Source organism: Capra hircus, chromosome 21 (assembly GCF_001704415.2).
Source record: "Capra hircus breed San Clemente chromosome 21, ASM170441v1, whole genome shotgun sequence".
Taxonomy (NCBI): Eukaryota; Metazoa; Chordata; class Mammalia; order Artiodactyla; family Bovidae; genus Capra; species Capra hircus.
The window spans coordinates 25,915,134-25,936,685 of record NC_030828.1 but is presented as its reverse complement, the minus strand read 5'-3'; the positions used below and the strand labels follow the sequence as shown (position 1 = coordinate 25,936,685).

General features: G+C 48.4%; 1 protein-coding gene across 5 annotated transcripts in view; it reads right to left on the bottom strand.

The window, feature by feature from the left end:
• The window catches only part of ARNT2 (aryl hydrocarbon receptor nuclear translocator 2), a 190,526-nt gene that overhangs the window by 145,951 nt on the left and 23,023 nt on the right, over positions 1–21,552 (bottom strand). For 3 of the 5 annotated variants that reach the window (XM_018066310.1, XM_018066308.1, XM_018066309.1), the window contains exon 2: positions 7,039–7,153. In XM_018066310.1, the coding sequence (XP_017921799.1) occupies positions 7,039–7,153 (115 nt within the window). Of the gene's footprint in view, positions 1–7,038; positions 7,154–17,211; positions 17,518–18,860; positions 19,000–21,552 lie in introns of those variants that run through there. The other 2 variants (XM_013973038.2, XM_005695068.3) reach the window with 2 other exon arrangements.

Below are 21,552 nucleotides of genomic sequence, written 5' to 3'. Positions count from 1 at the left end.
ATGTGACGACTTGGCTGGCCTCGATGAGTCTAAGTGAAAAGGCATTTAAGGCCATTACCCTATAAACTCTGGGTCCAAGTAAATGGACGTGGGAGGAGATACAGTTGTTTAGTGCCTGAGCTAGTCAGAATGGCCGTCTGCTTATGGAAACTCACCCAAGACATACTCAGATTCCCACTTTACTGGGTCTCTCCAAACAAACATAGAAAAGCTATGACTGATATTTGTTTAGCTGATATCCCAAACTCTCCTTCTCAAAAAAAAAAAGAAAAACAACAAAGCAGCCCTCTCTAATGTCAATTAATTTTACTCCTTGAAGATGTTAGGGCAGAACAGTTAATTAGTACGAGGTGTACCCAGAGTCTTTGGGAACAAAATAGAAACAGTACAGATGTTTTGACTCTCCCGGACATTCACGGGGAGTAGGCTTCCTTGGGGAAGAACGTCTCAGGCATTCTGCACTCCCCATCTTGTTCTTAGGGGGCCTGATGGATTGAGTGGGACACAGTTCCCATGGACCCCAGGCAGAAGGGAGTCCAGCCTGCCTGGTGGCCAGGAGCTTGCCACAAGAATGGCGGGTGTGCTCCAGAACCATACTACAGGTGCCACGGCTGCTGGCGTCATGGGGGATATGACCCCACCCGCAGCTCTCAGGCTGGGGCGCAGGGGGTAGTGGTGATATAGGGAGGGCTCGGGGCTCCCAGGCCAACTTTCAAGGGAAGAGCTATCACTCCACAAGCACATGGGAGAGGCCCCTAAAGAGGTAAACTCTCGAGGCTTTGGGTTTACTTGGGGAACCAAAGGACTAGGATGACACAGGGCAAAGGAACACTGTCTTTTTTTTACGATCACTTGTTTATTTTTATCTTGTTTTATGAGCAGTGTGACCAGAGTTCTGATCTGAGATGACCTGATGGGTTTTATGCCCATCTAGAGCCCCCAGTTTCCAGACATGAGGGCTTGCATTCAGACTAAAGGGACAAAAGGAGTTATGTAACTGAAGAGATGATGGTAACGATACCAAAAATACTTGCGCACAATTAGAGGAGGGGAGGCAGCGAAGAAAAATTATAAGAAAGGAGAAACAGAATTAAAACATCCCTGGGAGAGAGAGACAAGGACCCCCCGCAATGCAGAGTGTGTAACAGGGTACCAAACAGCAGCAGCAGAGTTGTCTACGTTGTGGGAAAATGAAGGCTGAACGCACAACTTTCTAAATGAAGGAAAGTCACCTATATGCTGCTTAGCTACTAAGGCTTCGTCTCACCTTTCCTGAAAATTACATCTGGGAGACCCCATAGACAGCAGCCCACCAGACTCCCTCGTCCCTGGGATTCCCCAGGCAAGAACAGTGGAGTGGGTTGCCATTTCCTTTTCCAATGCATGAAAGTGAAAAGTGAAAGTGAAGTCGCTCAGTTGTGTCTGACCCTCAGCGACCCCATGGACTGCAGCCTTCCAGGCTCCTCCGTCCATGGGATTTTCCAGGCAAGAGTACTGGAGTGGGGCGCCACTGCCTTCTCCGACATCTGGGAGAAGAAAGCACCAAAGAGCCTGTCTCTGGGCTTCTGCAGCGCTGCAGAACCACACTGTCACCTAGTGTTCATCATGGGTAAGAGCGACTTGCTGCAGACAGAAAGGTTACTTAACACCCCTGGGCTGTCAAAAACAGCTCAGTGGTTAAGAAAAAGAAATTGCATTTTCAGAATTCCAATGGATTTATGCAAGCATTTAGAAAAACCTCAAGTGGGTGTGAGATGATCAGTTATCTTTAAAATGCCTTTCAGCTCCAGTTGATAGGAGTGTGATCATCTGGCTCCTGCAAGATGCCATTTTTTAATCAGCCGGCCCTCCTCAGCCTGCAGGATCTTTGGGGTATTGAGGGTGACCCATCGTCCTGATTTTCCCAGAAGGAGGGGATCCGTGGGGGTACAGGACTTCAGTGCTGAAACCGGAGAAGCCCCGGGCCAACCAGAACTATTCGTCACCCTCGTTTTCATAAAGACAGCTCAGTTCCTTACCCCATCCTCAAGCGGTAGACGGGTAGAGAGGAGAGCCTTACGGTAAATGGTCCCAGTCTGGATCACGTCAACCCAATCAAGCAGAGTGTAAGAGACGGAGTGCCATGCTCTGGAGGCAGTTTTCTGAAGCCTGCTAAAAACTGAGGAAGCAGGACTTCTCTATGAAAATTCAGGGACCACAAATCTGTACCTTTCTACCAATGCAGGTGTGTGATCACATATAAGCTGCAATCACATGTAGGAATTGTGAAACATATTATGTAGGGGTGAACTCAGGAGAAAAAACAGGACACAAACGACTGTTCAGACCCTCAGGGTAACTCACGTGACCCCAAAACGACTAACTGCTCATCAGCCACACAGAAAACTTGCAACTTCTGAGGACAGAAGGATCTTTTGGAGGACTCCTTGCCAAGACCCTGCCTCTGGGTCTTCTGCCACCAACTCAAATGCTCCACTTTAAATATGACTCCCATAGCTCTGTTTATTTCTCCTGCTATAAAAACGCCAAGTAAATCATCCTTGTTTTATATCTTTTATGTATCTCTATTATACCACAGCATCTGGATAATAAAAGAGAGAAATCAAAATATGACTTTTAAGTCCTATTGTGTTCACTTTGAAGAATTTGGTACCATCAGTGGATGAGGTAAGAGTCCTCCAAAGGTGGGCTGAAAATGCCTTTTGCCTCACTTTCCTGTTCTGAGCATGATTTCTACCCTCAATAAAAAGTCGTGAAAGCCACTTTTGAGCTTGCATCTGGTTCAGAGTGAGCAATGTGAATCGGCCTCACAGCGGTTGTGTAATAATAATCATGCATCATCCACTATGAGTCATCAAAGAATCCACTTTTGCTCTTATGAGAAAAGATGACAGGCTGCGCCCGCTAGGCTGGTTGTAGAGCTCAGCAAAGGAGCAACCCTGGGCCAGCTCGAAGCTGCTATTGACAAAAGGTGAAGAGGGGACATGGGTGCCAGCAAAGGCCAGATGACAGCATCACCACTGCATAAATCCGAACCAAGGGAAACATGTACTTATGTAATATGCCTTTCATCTCCCCACATCCCAGGAGCCATGGGCTTACGCTGCAGGGAGACGCCGGTGTACTGGCTGCACTCGATTTGGAAATCATTCTCCTCAATGGTGATGCTTTAGAAGCCCAGCATCTGACTCCAAGGCAGCAGGAAGGGGCTAGGACTCCTGGTCCCCACCACCCTTACCTCCCCTTCCCAACAGGGGCTGACTCCGGAGCGGGCACAACCTGATGACAGCCCACTCCCCTGTCTTTTGAAAAGAACCCAGTGTGCCCTGTGGGTGCCCCCCAGCCCCATCCCACCCCCTCACCGGGATCAGGGAGTTCTCTACAAAAATGCAGCCCAGGTGACTGGCTTCTGCTTCCTTCTCCCACACATGTGGAATCACTTTGCAAAGAATCTGAAACTTCTGAACCTTCACCTCGTGTCCCCACTGCCCGCAGAGCACGGAGCTTGCTAAGACGTGTACTGGAGAGGCTGTCAGGGGAGTGGAGGGAACATTCGGGCCAGAGGATCCTCGGCAGCCAGCCAGGCATGTGGCCAGGGGAGCCAAACCCGCTAGGGGTCAGTTCTACTTGGCTCTGAAACCCCAGGGCTGGGTAGTTATCCTGGGAATCGGGACAAGTTCCTCCACCAGAATAACCAAGTCAGAGTGGGAAGACCTGGGTAGGGAAGAGGAGCGGGAGGAAGGACCTTTCCACCTGCCACAGCCCACCTCTTGGACAGCAAGGAGATCAAACCAGTCAGTCCTAAAGGAAATCAACCCTAGATATTCACTGGAAGGACTGATGCTGAAGCTGAAGCTCCAAGACTTTGCCCACCTGATGCGAAGAGCCAACTTATTGGAAAAGACCCGGATTCTGGGAAAGACTGAAGGCAGAAGGAGAAGGGGCAACAGAGGATGAGATGGCTGGGGCATCACCGACTCAATGGACGTGTGCGCTAGCATGCTGTCACATCAGTCATGTCCAGCTTTCTGCAACCCCACGGACGGTAGCCCTCCTGGCTCCTCTGTCCACGGGATTTTTCAGGCAAGAATACTGGATATGTTTGGGCAACTCCAGGAGAGAGTGAAGGACAGAGAAGCCAGGCATGCCGCGGTCCCTGGGGTCACAAGGAGTTGGACACGACTGAGCGACTGAACAACAACACAGCCCACCTCTCCTCTCTTTTTCTCCCCCTCCCTGTGTCTCCAACTGTGCCAAACACTCTAGGAGAGAAGGAGGATGGGGGCAAGGTGGCAGAGACGGGGAAGCATGTGTAAATGTGCCACAGTTCACGGGTGGGGACCCCGAGTGGGGTGACCCGCTATTTGAGGAACGTGACTTCCATCGGGGTCTCCTTGGTACAAGCACGGGGGCTGAGAGCAGAGGAGCCTTATCACTGCTGTGGCTACTCTACAACAGCGATGGCCTCCATCACAGAATTTCAGCAAAACGTGTAACAATACAGAGGTAAGAATTACTCTGGAAACCTCCCTGTGAAAAGGGCTGAGACACAGAGCTGCCCCCGTGAGTCCCAGGGGCTTAGCAGAAGGAAGCACAGTTTTCTGGCTGCTCCCTCTGAAGCGGGAAATGGAGGCAGGTGTAGGGCTCCAAGAATGAAGAAAATGAAGCACAGGCCTCCGGGAGGCGGCTGGCTCCCTGATCTGCCTCCAGGGGTGTACGTCCTCCTCCTTCTGCTTGGGAGGGTGTGCCAGCAATTGCTGCTCATCCCGTTGAACCTCTGATATTTTTGCTTGGCGTTGGGCTTCCTTGGTTCTAAGTGGAGTAGAACTCTAGGCCAGCAGTTCCCAACCTTTCTGGCACCTTTTTGGGGATCAGTTTCATGGAAGACAATTTTTCCGCCGATGGGGGCCAGGGGAAGGTTTCGGGATGCTTCTCATAAGGAGTGAGGCAACCCAGAACCCTTGCATGTGCAGTTCACTGTAGAGTTTGAGCTCCTATGAGAATCCAATGCCGCCGCCAATCCAACAGGAGGTGGAGTTGAGGTGGTGATGTGAGTGATGCGGAGTGGCTACAAGTATAGATGAAGCTTCACTCCATTGCTCACTGCTGCTCACCTCCTGCTCTGCAGCCCAGTTCCTAACGGGTCACGGACCAGTACCGTGGGGGACCCAGCAGGTTGGGGACCCCTGCTCTAGGCTGTGTCTCAGTCTCACCCCACCAAGGTCCTTTTCCACCTCTAGAGTCACACCGAGTATACGTGATCTGGGAGGGAACGGGGCAGCTGGGAGGACTCCTTCACAAAGAAGCCTGAGTCCACTGTCCGATCATCAGCTCAGGGAGCCAGCAGAAGTCAGGGTCCAGACGTCAGGCCAGGGCCAGGAACTCGGGGGCAGAGGAGGGGAGTAGCCTCAGTTCCCTGAAGCCTAGCACACACCCTGCAAGAGTGGGGGCAGGGAGTGGCACAGACTCCTGGCAGAGTCTCTCACAGACCACTTCCCTCCCCGCAATACTGGGCTCCAACCTCTGCCTGGTGCCTGGCCCAGCCCTACCTTCCTGCATTAGAGAGTCCTGTGCCGGCTTCTTAAAAAGGACTGGGCCTGCACTGAGGCTCTGTCCCCAGGGAATGGATGTGAGAGAGCAAAGGCATTTAAAATAATTTTTTAAAGACCTGGATTCTTTAAAAAAAAAAAACATGCAGTAAGCTGATATGTTGACAGCAAGTGCATTCTTTTAACAACCCAGACTCCACTGAGCTTAGCACCTAGTTAGAAAGAAGAGCTGGTTAAAGGAGGATATCTGGGTTTGCAGTAAGCCCTGGAGGCAGGCTGATCTGAGGAGTGTGGCCCCAAGCACCCCACTGATCACAACAGCTCAGTGGGTCCCACCATAAATATGGAACTCTGGCTGCATTTAGGGGTGGGAGGGAGCTGAACCAAAGGAAAGTGGGGAACCAGGCTCCATAACCCCCTCCATAATCACCAAAATCTTAGCCCCTCTTTTGAAGACCAGCACACAGGCAGCAGTCTTTTCACCACCTGAAATGATAACACTGAAGGCGCTTTTTCATCCTACCCTATTCCATTCTAGATCCTCAAAACACACCTGCCCCCCACCTCCACCCCTGCTGGGGCCAGCCCAGGCGCCTTTAAGAATTACAGTGGTTAAGAGGAAACTCTAGGGTTTAAAATGCTGGACCATTTTACAAATTAGGAGCCTTGTCTTCCTGGGGAGAACCTGTGTTGTGGGAAAATGCATTCACAGGACAAACTGACTCTACGTGAGAAACTCTGTATATCGAATATTTCATTGAAAATGAAGTTGATTCAATGAAGAAAAGGAGCTGGTTGATAAACAAGAGTCTGACAGTGCTCTTCTTAGACTGTGCTCTTCTTGCAGGGACCTGTGATGGCTGTAACTCAGCTTCAGACGTGGTACGTCATGAGTAGACGCTGTTTGGGGTTCCATCGGCTCAAGAGTGATGGTCTTTCTGGTCCCACCAGAACCGATCACTCTTACCAACGTTACGAGCAGAGTAGGTTACAGTGGAAGCTGCCCAGCCTTTAGATCCTGGACTAGAGCCAGGTTTTTTCTTTTCTTTTTTTTTTTGAGAGGAATTCCTGCACAGCACCTGGCAAAGACTGGTAGCCAGAGCAAAGAACAGAAAGCACCAGAGGGATCCTTGCTGCCCACAGGAGCTGAGGCTCGACCCTCAGGGCTGCCTCTGGCTGGTGGGCTCAGGTGGGCGGATGGGTGAGTCCCCTCCCTGAGAGAGATGGCTGGAGCAAGGCCCAGCAGGACTACAGAGCCGTTCTCACAGCAAGGACAAGCAAACAGAAGTCCCCAGCTGGGTGCCGAGGCCCAAAAACACTTAGAGGCGATCACATGCCTGGTTAGGAATCCCGCGGAATCTAATAAACAGGATGCAAACTGCTGAGCTCTTACTCTCTGGGACAGGGAGAGACAATATTTTCCTAACAGGTCAAGAATGTTGTGCAATGCATATCCAACGCGGTTCCCAGAAATGCCGAGGGGGCTTACCCAGATCGCCGCTTTCCTCCTCGGGCAGGCATGGCCCCCGCCATCCTCACCTGTCCAGTGGCCGCCATGGGGGCGACGGGCAACGTCACTGAGCCAGGGATGTCTGAAGCCATTTCTGTAATTCGGCAAAGAGAAGTTTTGTTAATGACAGAGAAGTCCAGGAATGAGCAGAAAAATTGTCCAGCTGAGCAAAAGCACCACCTGGGAGGAGAACCAGGGGACCTGGGTACTGGCCCTTCCTTAGTCATGTGACCCAACTGAGCCCTTCCCTAGTCCAGGCTCTGCCTTTCTCCTCTGGAAAACAACATGCCAGGCAGCATGCCTGTATTTAGTTTCGGTGGGTAGGAAAAAAAAAGTTCTCACAGCTAACAGCATTCATAAAGAACTCCTGTTTCCTGTCACCTGGAGGCAGGTAAGATGTTCAGAAGTTCAGGCACATGGCAAAAGCTTACAGGGAAAGAACCACTGCTGGTCCCAAATACTGGTAGCCCACTGGGGCAAACCTAGAGAGCCAGTCTCCTGCAGCAGCATCACAGATGCTCCGACCTCACGCTGGGCATCTGTGTTCAAGCAGAAACTCTGCTCCCCGCTTAAATTTGGACTCAGAATCCCTGACTATAGAGTCCTTCCTGGCCCTCCATTCATGATGAGGACCGTGAGGTCCCAGGGCCTTAAAAACACCCCCTCAGGCCACAAGAAAGGAAAACTATGACAAACCTAGAGAGTGTATTAACAAGCAGAGACATCTCTTTGCTGACAAAGGTCCATATCATCAAAGCTATGGTTTTTCCAGTAGGGATGTATGGATGTGAGAACTGGACCATAAAGGAGGTTGAGCACTGAAGAACTGATGCTTTTGAGTTGTGGTGCCAGAGAAGACTCTTGAGAGTCCCTTGGACTGCAAGGAGACCAAGCCAATTAGTCCTAAAGGAAATCAACCCTGAATATTCATTGGGAGGACTGATGCTGAAACTGAAGCTCCAATACTTTGGCCACCTGATGTGAACTCATTAGAAAGACCCTGATGCGGAGAAAGATTGAGGGCAGGAGGAGAAGTGGGCAACAGTCGATGTTGGATGGCATCATCGACTCAAAGGACATGAGTTTGAGCAAGCTCCGGGAGATAGTGAAGGATAGGGAACCCTGGTGTGCTGCAGTCCCTGGGGTCGCAAAGAGTCAGACACAGCTTAGAGATTGAACAACAACAGGCTGCACGGTAAGCCAGTGATGGCGGCTCTCTACAGCCACGCCTTCCGAGGCAGAAATCTTAATTTAAAGCATAAGTAGGTCTGTCATTAGATGAGAGTGCCTTCCCTGTGCTTCGTTACCATGATATATTATTTCTTACCAGCTAGAAACTTTTGGAAGCTTGTTAAGGCAATGATCAGCATTCTACATTTCAAAGAAACCACAGTTAAAGAATTTCTCCTTCCCACTTTGTGGCAAGCTTGTGAACTCAGACGCCCTGTCCTCAGACCATTAAATGGCAAGAGCAATCCTCCAGTGGCCTCTCTGATCCTGTTTATTGCTCTTGTGAATGACTTGCACAGGGCTCGATTTTCTCAGCCCGACTCTTATCCAGGGCAGAAGGGAAGCAAGAGTCTACAAAACTCATTTCAGAAAGACAGTCTCGGATAAATATGAAAATCTGGACCCTTGTCAGTGAAGGAATGCTGGTGATGCTCAGAAGTTACAGCTCTGCCTCCTCCCAGAAACCACAGAGGCATCTGATCCTCAGTTATGCCCAAAGACATTGTGTTTAATACAGATATTCTAAGGTCAACTTGAACTAGTCCCCTCGAAACTTCTGAAGAAGAATCTCACAGTACTAACAGGCACAATCTTAATTTAGCTACTCCACTGGAGTCACACAAATTTGAGAGCTATCAGGCTTTTCTTTCAACTAATGCAATCCTCTCCACTGTAGACAGTGACTGTACTGTATTTGTGGCAGCTAGGCAGTACGACCAGCAACGACCTCATAATCTGACATCTGCCTGCTTCTGATAAGAAATTTGTGTTTTTTCCTGAAACGGAGGCTAAACCAGGTTAAGTCCATTAAGGCCTCAAACTGAAGGCTGAGTCACTGCCCGTGCAAACACGGGCAAAAACAAAAGTCACCACTTCCCAAAGTAAGTCCCACAGAACATCAGGCCCTTAAGATTTTCCAAGAAAAGGGTTCCGTGGTCAAACAGGCGAGGAAAAAGCCACACCCTTATTCCCTTCTCCAAGATTCCAAAGTTCCCCCAAAATAGACTGAGAAGTCCTAATAGGAGGACATTTATTTAACTGTGACTATCCCAGATACCATAAAGGTCTCTAATTAATGTTTATCAATTAATTAATTAATTTGGGGGGCTGCACCGGGTCTTCATTGCTGCTCACAGGCTTCCTCCAGCTGTAGCGAGCAGGGGCTACTCTGTTGCGGTGTGCGGGCCTCTCACTGCAGAGGCTTCTCTTGTTGCGGGCGGGCTCAGGAGTTCTGGCGCACGGGCTCAGTTGCTCTGTCTGCTGCGTGTGGGATCTTCCTAAATCAGGGATCGAACCCATGCAGTATTCCCTGCATTGGCAGGCATATTCTTAACCACTGGACCACTAGGGAAGTCCATGTGGAGATTCCTAAAATGCACTTTCTGAACAAATAATGTTTCATGTGACTCTAGTTTTTTAAAGTCAACTACCTCGTTCCTGCCTTTGAACTAAGGACATGTCAAGCTGTGAGAGATCTTCACCTGTGTCTGCAGACTTGGAAAGACCCACCTGCAGTCACCTTCTGGCTCAGAGGTTGGCAAGGAGGAGGAAGGAGTGGAAAACGGAAGACAATGTGCAGTTAGGAAAGAAGATGATATTTGTCCCATTCTATGTGGGGAAAACAAAGTTGTGGACTGTAATGCTCCATAGAAACCCTGTCTATGGGGCAAGGGCAGAGGAGTTTGGAAAGTCCAGTCCTTTCCTCAGAGAGATGAGGGATGCAAGGAAAGAGAGATTCAGTGACTTGCCGAGGTGCGTCCCCTGGAACAGGGGCCGGGCCACGGGGAGGGCCCAGACTTGCTGTCATCTTATTCTGAGTGACCATTTCCCATGATTAAGTTTCATCGGCCCAGAAGAAGGGCCAGTGAGGATAGGTCCACAACCAGCTTGCCTCCATCAACACCCGCTGGGTATACTCTCGTGCCCTCCCAGCGTGGTGCAAGATGCCAAATGTGAGCTGGCAGGTAGATACAGTAGTTTCTACCAGGGAGAAAGCGTATGCTTCGTGAAGGGCACCTGACAGACACGCTGAGCCGGCTGCAATCTTCACATGTGACATGAGTGTGTCATAAAGCCAGGGCATGGTGGCTTTAGGGGGAGAGGAGCAAGGGAGCAAATACATTAACAGAATTTGAAGACTGAGAGGCACAAACGCATCCCCAGCAAAGAGGGCTACCCAAACAATACATATGGATGTCGGCTCACCCGTCACAATGGCCAAAACTACCCCCTCCCCAGCTCAAGAAGCATTTCTTTTTTAATTAGTTTTTGTTGGAATGTAGTTGCTTTACAATATTGTTAAATTTCTGCTGTAGAGCACACTGAATCACTTATATGTATACACATATCCCCTCTGTTTTAGATTTCTTTCTCATTTTCAAGAAGCATTTCTAAGAAAATGTGGCTCATTCTAGTTCTACTTTTCTCTTGTAAATTGCATTTGTATATTTTTTTATTTTATCTTTATTTTTTTAGATGGAAGGATAACTGCTTCACAATGTTGCATTAGTTTTTCTGTACAATGAAATGAATCAGCCACAGGTATACATATATCCCCTCCCTCTTGGGCCCCCCCACCCCCCTGCATTTGTATATCTTATATCCACTTCTCTTCTAAGTTTCAGGTGTTCTTTCTCATCTAGTTGTAAGATGCTTTTTATGACAGATACTGAAGCTTTGCCAAATTTTCTGAAAATACTTAATCTTTCTCCAAATTTGTTGCTTGCTTTTTTAGGTTGAAAGATTTTTTAACACTAGATAAAGCCTTAAGAGGTAGAGTTTAAAATGTATTGGTCAGCTCCAGTTGCCATAACAAAATACCATACACTGAGCAGCCTGAACAAAAGAAATGTATTTCCACACAGTCTGGAGAATGGGAAGTCCAAGATGAAGGTGCCAGCCAAACTGGCTGCAGTAAGGACCCTCTTGCTGGACTGCAGACTGCCACCTTCCCTCCATGTTGTCACATTTTCTCTTCTTATAAGGCCACCAATCCTAGGGCACTAGACTCATGACCTCATAACCTCATTTAACCTTAACTACCTGCCATAAGCTCTATCTTCAAAACAGTCAACTGGGGTGTTAAGGCTTCAACAAACGAATTTTGGGAAGATACAATTCAGTCCACAGCAGAAGAAAAGGCCAACTGTCCTAACCTCATTTATTCTAGTCCTTCCTTTTCCCCATAAGGTGTTTTTTTTTTTTTTTTTTTTAAATAATGACTAACTTCTTTAACACTTTCATTCTATTTGCTTATTGATTTGGCTGCTTCAGGTCTTAGTTGCAGCATATGGGATCTAGAGTTGCAGCATGCAAACTCTTACTTGTGGCAACGTGGGGTCTAGCTCCGACCAGGAATCAAACCTGGGACCCCTGCACTGGGAGCTCAAAGTCTTCGCCCCTGGCCCACCAGGGAAGTCCCAGCATCCAGTTTATTTCTACTTTACGATGTTACTATGATGTGACAGTGTATTGTGATCACTGCTACCAGCGTGAATGAGATCACCTTTCCCAGATACTTTCTGATTGCTTAGTAGCTATGACGACAACTGTGCTGCGGTAACTCTTCGCAAGTGATGTCAACCGATTTGACCAGCAGCTAAGAGAGGTGCTGCCCTCCCTTCCCTTGCTGTTCTGTATATGTATTATCCTTTCAAAATCTGAATTCCTGGATAAAGAGTTTCTAGGGCCATTGCCATGTGTCCTGCCATTTCACCAAATTTTCACATTTGCTCTAATAATTTGTCATTAAGTCTTATGAATTTTCTAATTTTACCAAGCCTTTGGGCTACAAATAATACTATTTTCTCACTTTAAATAGTTAAATGTTTGATTTCTTTTCAAGTCTTGTTTCATTGGCCAGAGTTTCCAAGATATTTGATAACAATGACCAGTAAGTGGGAATAGAAAGGCCACTGGGTTCTGCAGTGAAACATATCTGGTTTAAAATTACAACCCAAAAACTTCTTAATAATAATCTACTTTAAAGGATCACTTGAAAAATTCAGGATAATGTTTATAAAGAGCCTCAAACAGTGTTCGGGAAGGGAAAAAACTCTCAAGCAGCAATGATTAAAATGATCATGATTATGGTGATGGTAAGTAAACTTGCTTGGTCTTTGAATATAATTGCGGGTTTAAGACAAACACATTTTATGACGTCAAGGAAATCTGCTGCTTTCCTATTTCTTAACTGATTCATGGAATGGATGTCTCATTTTACCAAATATCATTGTGGTAACTAACATAGTGTTTTAGATACCAAACAAACCAAGTGAAATATGCAATCAATGAGACCAAAATTCACTTGAAAGGTTAAACTTTTCTCTAACGTCTTTTAAAACCACTCTTAATACATTCAAATAAAAATATAAAAAATACATCTCTCTCATCTATAATCGACATCCGTATCTACCAACTGTTCCGCGGTTAGCCTTCTTTGGATAAGCGACTACCTGATCCCTAAACCTGGCAACTTCTCCATATGATTTGAATATAAGTTAGCAAAGCTCCTAGGACATCTATCCAGGAAAAGTGAGCAGAGAAAGTTCACTCACCTGGTGTCAGAGGTGAGGCTCTCCAAGGCAGAGCAAGGTTTTAAGTGGAATAGAAAAAGCTATTCAATTAGATGGAAAGCAGTCCTGTGAGTACACTATTGATGTGCAGGGTTTCTGAATTTCACTTCAAAAGGAAGTAAAGTGGAACCTTGACTATAGCACTTGGCAGACAGGCAATATCATCAGATACCTAACAGGTGACGACCTAGCCACAGTCATACCCTGAGGTGTGCATGAACACAGCCTCTGTGTAGGAGGACTTGGCAGTATGCATCAAGAGACATCAAATTACCCATGCCTCACAAGGGCTGACCTGGTGGCTCAGCGGTAAAGAACCTGCCCGCAATGCAGGAACCACAGGAGTATGAGGACTCCATCTCTGGGTCCGGAAGATCCCCTGCAGGAGGGCATGGCAACTCACTCCTGTATGCTTGCCTGGAGAATCCCATGGACAGAGGAGCCTGGTGGGCTACAGTCCACGGGATCTCAAAGAGTCAGACATGACTGAAGCAACTGAGCATGCATACACAAGAGGATGCAAGGGCAGTGTGTGTGTGTGTGTGTGTGTGTGTGTGTGTGTACTTGCTATATGTACAGAAAAAGACTGGAAGGCAGATACAAGTACACCAATGTGTTAAACTTGGCTATTTTTGTTGTGGGAATTATAGGTGGGTTTTGTTTTCTCCTAAAAGCTCTTTTTATTTTTGAATATACTAGAATTTTTTTCCCAAATAACTTGTGCTAATTTAACAATAATCAAATGATGTGTTAATTTAATGACCACAAATAGAGAAATAAATATTTTTAAAGGGTTTCACTGTAAGACACATTGGAAAGCATATACAGCTGGAGAGCTGGAAGCAGTGCACAAACGAGTCAAAGGAAGAGGATGACTTTTTAATAAAAAGAGTCCAACAATGGAATGGGTTGGCTTAATGATGACGATAAACATCAACATATATACACTTACTAGGGCTTCCCTGGTGGCTCAGACGGTAAAGCGTCTGCCTGCAACGCAGGAGAGCCGGGTTCAATCCCTGGGTCAGGAAGATCCCCTGGAGGAGGAAATAGCAACCCACTCCAGTACTCTTGCCTGGAAAATCCCATGGACGGAGGACCCTGGTAGGCTACAGTCCATGGGGTCGCAAAGAACTGGACACGACTGAGAGACTTCCCTTTTACTTTCACTGCGTATGAAATCAATAGCTAATGAGAACCTACTGTACAGCGCAGGAAGCTTCTCAGTGCTCTATGGTGACCAAAATGGGAAGGAAATCCCAAAAGGAGGGGCTAAATGTATACCTATAGCTAACAGGCATAGATCTCCCTAAAAGATTTACGTTAGGTGCTTCCTCTGTTCTAATCTCTTCACATGAGCTTTACATCCAGCTTACAAGAGAGGCATAAATCAGCCCATTTTACGCGAGCGAGTTGGGGCAGAGAGAAGTCAGTGCCATGCCCCAGCTACAGGGCTGTGAAGGGGGATAGTGAGCTCTCATGGGTCAGTCCCACCCCTGCAGGGCCCTCGCCTCCTCAAGGGGCCCAGGCAGAGGCTGGGCAGCCAGCAGACCCTTTCCCAGGCAGGGGAGGGGGGGCAACAGGAGGCATCGTAACATCCAGCCTCTAAATCACAGAGCCAGGTGGACATGGTGTGACGTGCAGAAAGTGTCCATGCTTTGGGGTCACTCTGCGGCCACAGGCAAGTTATGCCCTGTGGCCTCAGAGTGCCCTGCGGCCCTGCAGATGGCCCTGCGGCCATCATCCCCTAAGCAACAGACTCCTCATCTATAAATAACGAAAAGGCCCACATTATCCACAGTTACTGTGGCGCTTAAGGAAGATCCCTTATGTCAGATACCTGGCAGAAGGTATGGTCCCTCTTCTCCTTTTACTTCCCCCCAAGACAAGAATGCTTTTTAAAGCAGATATTGTGTGTGCGTGTCTGTACTTTTCCAGAACCCTTGAGCAAAACTTAGCTTCTCTATACCTCAGTCTTCTGTCTAGAAAATGGCCATAATAATAAGCAGTAAATTCCTCACGACACTGCTATGACGATTAAAAAAGCTAACATCTGTAAAGCACTTAGCATAATGTCTGGAGCACAAAAGGACGTCTAAGCGTTTTCTGAGTAACACACACGTGCACATGCTCAGTTACTCAGTTGTGTCTGACTCTTTGCGACCTCATGGACTGTAGCCCACCAGGCTCCTCTGTCCATGGGATTTCCCAGGCAAGAACACTGGAGTGGGTTGCCACTTCCTTCTTCTCCAGGAGATCTTCCTGGACCAGGGATCGAACCCACATCTCCTCTGCTGGCAGGCGGATTCCGTATCACTAGTGCCACTTGGGAAGCCAGGTAACATATACATAGACACTAACAAAACTTAGTATAACTTCTTTCTGTAAGGAATTAGATCACTTCTGCAATTTGGTTTTTATGGCTATGTCTCACAGGAGTGCAGGAAAGGGGACAGGGGCCACAGAAGGGAGTTGGCCATACGACTGACTCCTCTGCAGCTCCCACGCAAAGTGTCTCCAGGGTGATGCCCGTGCAAAGGGAGGCCAAGAGGGGCTGCCACAGCCCAGGGAGCCTGAGCTGGGATTCTTGTCCTTCACTGACCTTACACCAGCTTCCTGCCCAGAGTTCTGCCTTTAACCTGGCTGGTCTGCCCCATACCCCAGAGGAGGGTCAGCAGACAGGCCCCGAGAGTACGTCCACTGGCTGCCCCCAACTTCCACTCTCCCAAGGTCCCTGTAGGACTTCACCCACGCACCCTCCACCCTGAACCAATGTGGACACGACTCCCTCCTGGCGACGCCATGCTCTCAACCATGAGAGCCTCACCTGAAGAGGTGCACGTGCCCCTATCACAGCCCTGGGACCCCACGGCCCTACACAGCTCTACTCGGCCTTCAAAGGGTTCACACAGCCCAGCAGGGGAGCCCAGAAATCCTGGGTGAACCATCTACATCCTTTCCACTCTCGTTTTCTTTGGGCGTCCCAAGCGGGCACCGGCAAAGGAACTCCACTGAGAGGTGTATGGAGGTCATGGTCAGCACCTTGAAAAAAGAAAAACCAGAGGCTTGGGACTCCCCTGCTGAACGTCCAGGGTAGTGGCTAAGATTCCAGGCTCCCAGTGCAGGGGCCCAGGTTCCATCCCTTGTCGAGGAACTAGATCCCATGGGCTGCAACTAAGAGCGCCCAGGCCACAACTAAAGATCCAAGTGCCGCAACTAAAACCCGGTGCAGCCAAATAAACAGACAATGTAACCAGGGTAGGAGTAGTGAAAACTTCTTTCCTCCTCGTGGACACGGAGAAAAACTAAAGATCCTGCACACCACAACAAAGACCCGGCGCAGTTAAATATATAAATAAATTTTTAAACTGAGAGGCTTGAGTGCCACAGAAACATGAACGCATCCTACTGACCAAAACACCACATATCAAAATGTAAATCGACCCTAAAAGCAGATGAAGAACTCGTCAGAGTAAGAGTTGTCACACGGGGCAAGTCACTGCTCCCCGTCGCGTGCCCCTCAGGCTCTCCTCACCCCCCAGGCTCCTTTCAATCCCCCTCCATCAGGCCTGTGTCTCTGTCACGCTGCTAGGGAGCTGCCATCATCATGGGGGTCTCGTCTCTGCCCCTGCCCTTCTCTGCGGGGCGCGGCTGCCCACTCCATCACCAGACTCTCCTGGTTGCCAGGGGCCGCATCCTCTCCCTGCAGCCTCGCAGGCCCCTCCTCCTCTCAGCCAGTTGCCCCTCCTCTAGGCCTCCAGGCGCTTCCACAGCCCCCTCTGCTCTGCTCTCTCTCTAGGTGAGCTCACGCAGGCAGTGGCATCAATACCATCTCTTCAACGGCAGTTCCCAAACCCAGCCACCAAGGCGTGCCGTCACGTCCCCGCAGCCCCTCTGTCCCTGGGTTCTGCTGCTGGCCTGTCGCAGGGCCTCCTCCCTTGGCCTTTCTGCTTCTATTCTTCCCCCGCATCATTCACAGGGGAGCTGGAGCTGACCGGTCCAGCCTTTGCTTCTTTCTGTCCCCCAGCAGTTTCTCTCTGCTCTCAGCACAAATGTGGAGCTCCCAGCCAGTCCCTGGGTGGTCAGACTGCCATCCACCTCTCCTGCCTGCCTCGTGGGCTCTGGCCGCACTGCCCCATCAGTTTTACGAACACACCACATTCCCTCCCACCTCAGGGCCTTTGCACGCGCTGTGTCCTGTGGCCAGAAAGTTCTCTCTTCACCAAGCTAACTCCGAACACTCATTCAGATTCAGCTCAAACGTCACTTTTCCAAGGAAGCTTGTCCTTGGCCAGTCCCTGCCCCTCCCATTCTAGGTCTGGTCCCTGGTGATTTATTCTTCTTGTACCTGCACTTCGCCTGTGAATGAATGAAGGTCACGATGGTCCAGGTGAAAGATGACAGAGCTTGAATGATGGAGCCACCACGAGGGCGTTCAGGAGGAAGGAGATGATGTCAATGCCTCAGAATACATGATGTGTCATCGTCAGAGCCCAGAAAGGAAGATTCTAAAAAGCCTTGGTCACCTGATCCTCCTACACTGAGACTGCACAGGGCAAAAAATTTCTGGAGGAGGAAGAAAAATGTGGTTGGTTCGGTCGCATATTTACATCAACCACTCCATGCACTTGATATGTGGGGACTCTGGAGAAAAGTGGAGACATGAGCGTCTACACCTTCCTCCGCACTCAAGAGGCATCTGCTTCCAGTTCTGGCTTCATTGCCATGAGACTCAGTTTCCCCATCTATTCTTCAACTAAGAAATGGGGTTAATCAGGACATCCCTTCTTTATGCAGAAGCTGCTGTAAGAAAACAGGGCCTGTACCCACTACAAACAGCATTTGCAAAGCTCTGATTTTGAGCCAGGAACTGTGCTTCAGGTGGGAGAGCTGGAGATGAAAAGACCCCATCCTGCCACTGACAAGTTCAGTCCTGAGTGTGACGACACATAGCTGGGTAATTTCACACTGAGAGCTGTGAGTTGTGCAAAAGACTGGACCCTGGGTGGTGGGTATGGCCAGGGAGATCCAAGAAGGCTTCCTGGAGGAGGTTGCACCTGCGCTATCCTGGCCAAGGACTGTAAATGTTTCGGGAAGGAATGAAGCATGGTGTGAAAGATGACCTTTTCTGCAATGGATTCCTTCTATTGCCCCATAATTTCTGAGCAGACTCACGCACGCCCCTGCTTTGAGGGGCATGCCCTCTTGTTCACATCTTTTCAGGTATTTTCTCCCAAATGCAACTCCCAACAGGATCTAGAATGAAACCCCAGCTCAAATGCAACCCGCCGGCATAGCTCCTCACTCAGGATCTCTGGTCGTAGCCGACGACGAATGCACAGACAGACATGCACAGCTCTATCCAGAGCAACCCCACCCCAGATGCCAATATCCACCCCCCCACCCCAGGAAACTCTGATTCCTGTTACATACAGGAGTGGAATGACTCTCTGCCCACCCTTACCCAGAGCTGCAGGTTTTCAGCTCATTTCAACATCAGCACAAGCTGAGGCTTTTGAAAGCTTCATCATAACACAGAACACAGAGCTGGCTTACGATGCAGCATCTAGCTAAGGACTATTTCACATTTCAAATGCAGAGGCGGTGTACAGAATTTCTAAAACACAGTATAGGCAGCGAAAACCTGGGGGAAAATGTGAAACTTGAGAGCATTACAGATGAAAAGAACGTGAGAAAATGGAAAAACATTCTGTTTCGTCTCCCCTCACTACTATTTCATATGAATCTAAATAAGGAAAAATATCCCTTGATTGTCACATTGCAAAAAAAAAAAAAGATTAATGACATGCAAACTTTCACAATACGACAATGTAATATTTTAATAACCATTCAAATAAGCAAAAACCCAAAAGGGTTCCCCCCACGATTGGGAGGGAGTGAGGGGCAGCTAACCAAAGAAAAATGCTCTGCCCACTATTCATCTCTCTTAGAACAATTTTTTTTTCAAAGAAAGCATATCAAATATCACAGCCATACCTTTACAGAGGGATTAAACAAAGATCTTTCTTCCTTGTGACCAACACCTTCTTGGGAGAATCTGTTATCCGTGTAGAAGAAATGTCAGAAAGCTCTGGGAGGAAATGAGTTACATTTGTATTCCGCTCAGAAAATGTCATCACAGATCTGTTTACCTTAACTGTGGACCATGATTCAGCCGTGACAACTGTCTTGCATACTGATCAATTTATTTGCAGCAAAATTTCTAATGTTAACTGCTTAGGTTCTGAAAAATTGGTGACTTGGATTTCTTGTGCAACCACAGTCTATACTGAAATCTCTAGATTGTTATCAAAATATTTCAGCGAGAGATCAAAAAGGAGTCCTCCTAGCAAGCAAGGGAGAAAGGGTCCCTTCCACTTCTGGAAGGAAGGCAAGGCACAGAACTCCCAAAGATCCTCTGGAGGGTGGGATTTTTATAGCACAATGTATAGAAAAGGGGTGCTCCCCTGGTGTCTCAGCTGGTAAAGAATCCACCTGCAATGCAGGAGACCCAGGTTCAATTCCTGGATTGGGAAGATCCCCTGCAGAAGGGATAGGCTATCTACTCCAGTATTCTTGGGCCTCCCTGGTTGCTCAGATAGTAAAGAACTTCCCTACAATGTGGGAGACCTGTGTTTGATCCCTGAGATGGGGAGCTCCCCTAGAGGAGGGTGTGGCAACCCACTCCAGTATTCTTGCCTGGAGAATCCCCATGGACAGAAGAGCCTGGCAGGCTACAGTCCATGGGATCACAAAGAGTCAGACACGACTGAGTGACTAAGCACAGCTCAACATAGAAAAGGGACTTACTTCCCTAGCAGTTCAGTGGTTAAAAGACACTGCACTTCCAATGGAGGGGGCATGGGTTCAATCCCTGGTCTGGGACAATTCTGCAGGCCTCAAGGTGTGGCCACAAAACAAAACAAAACAAAAACAATGTACAGAAAAGCCATCAGAGTGAGAGGCAAGGAACTCTAACTCCAGGCCCTTTCTAGACTTTAACCTGTTGTACATCCTCTGTAAGGCAGCCTTCATCCACAAACAGGCAATAGTGCGGGGGGTGGGAGGGAGTGGGGAAGGTGCTCTCTGCAGCAGGGCAGGAGGTGCTGGACAGGGTAAGAGATGGCCAACGAACCCAGGAGAAGAAGAAGAGGCCAGTCCTGCCTCCATCAGCTGATGCCTCCCACCTGGACACAGAGCCCTGGCTGCAGGCCTGAGTCACTTCTCGCTGGCAGGCAGGTTTGGTGTTAGGGAACTGGAACCATTCCCAAGGCAGCCTTGGGAGATGGCCTCCCATCTCAGCTAATGATGCTTGCTTATGCAGAGCCCTGCTCCCTGGCCCGCCTGGGCCGTGCTGTGCCCTTCGGAATGCGGACATTGACCAGAGTCTACTAGGGTGTCAGCACTTGTATTGCTGCTCTGTCCAAGCTCACCTTGAACATTATAAAAAGGGCAAAACCCAGAGCCCCAGGGAGAAGACAGGTAACCAATAACGGCAGAAGAAAGGTCGGGAGGTCACTGGTAAGGTAACAACTCTAGAGGAAGACAGTTGAGTGTGAACTCAGCACTCAAATCTGCCCCCTCTGGGAGACGACAAACAAAGGCTCCTGTCTTTAACCCCAGGGGGTGCCTCCACCATGGATCATCTCACGCTTGAGTCAAATCAACAGCCGGAGACCATCAGAGGAAAGTGGGTCTCATGGGTTGGGCAGAATACAGGGCAGGTCACCCGGGTTGCAGGCTCGGGGTCAATCAATGGACAGGTTGCGCTGAGAAGGTCTTAGAGGGAGCCTCGCTTAAAACCCAGGTTGAAGAAGAGTCCTTGAGGCAGAAGGAGACATGAAACTGTCTTCAAATATGCAAGACACCTTCCTGTATAAAGCAAAAGAGGCCACTTCTTGATTATTGCCAAGGCCTTGACATGGTGGCCAAGGATATGAAGGATAAGAGGAAAATGAATGACTCAGATGCATGCTGACTGTCCAAATACAGTTTGAAGTCGAACAGAAACCAAATGAACTAAAACATCTGACGTAAAGTTAAAAGCTAATAAATTATGGAACACCCACACAGATAAAACTCACTCAGCCATTAAATATCACGATTTTAAAGAATAATGCCACAGGAAAATGCTCAGGGTACATTAGTAGGTAGGGCAGGATACAAAAGCTTAGAGGCAGACATAGATGTCAGGGATCCGATGAAATTCAGCTTTACAATATTTGCCCTAGCATCTGGCCCTGGCTTCTGAATGAATGGCTCAACCTTTGAATAGTGAAGCAGTGAAATACCTATTTCAGGATCATTTCTGGCATCCTTGAACTTGTGGGTGATCAATGACCCTACGATCACATGGGTCATCATCATATCTACATTGATAGTATAGTAACAGCAATCCCAAGACAAGGCATGCCACACGAACTTACTGTTCTCCAAATATTCAGTTTCAAACGTACACAGGCATTCTAGATGAGCTAAGGTTGAAAATCTCCCGATAAGATATATGGGGCTTCCTTGGTGGTCCAGTGGTTAAGAATCCACTTGCCAATGCAAGGAATACATGTTAGATCCCTGCTGTGGGAAGACCCTACATGCCAAGTGGCAACGAAGCCCCACAACTATTGAGCCCATGCTCTTGAGTCTGTGCTCAAGAGAAGCCACCGCAACGAGAAGCCAATGCACCATAACT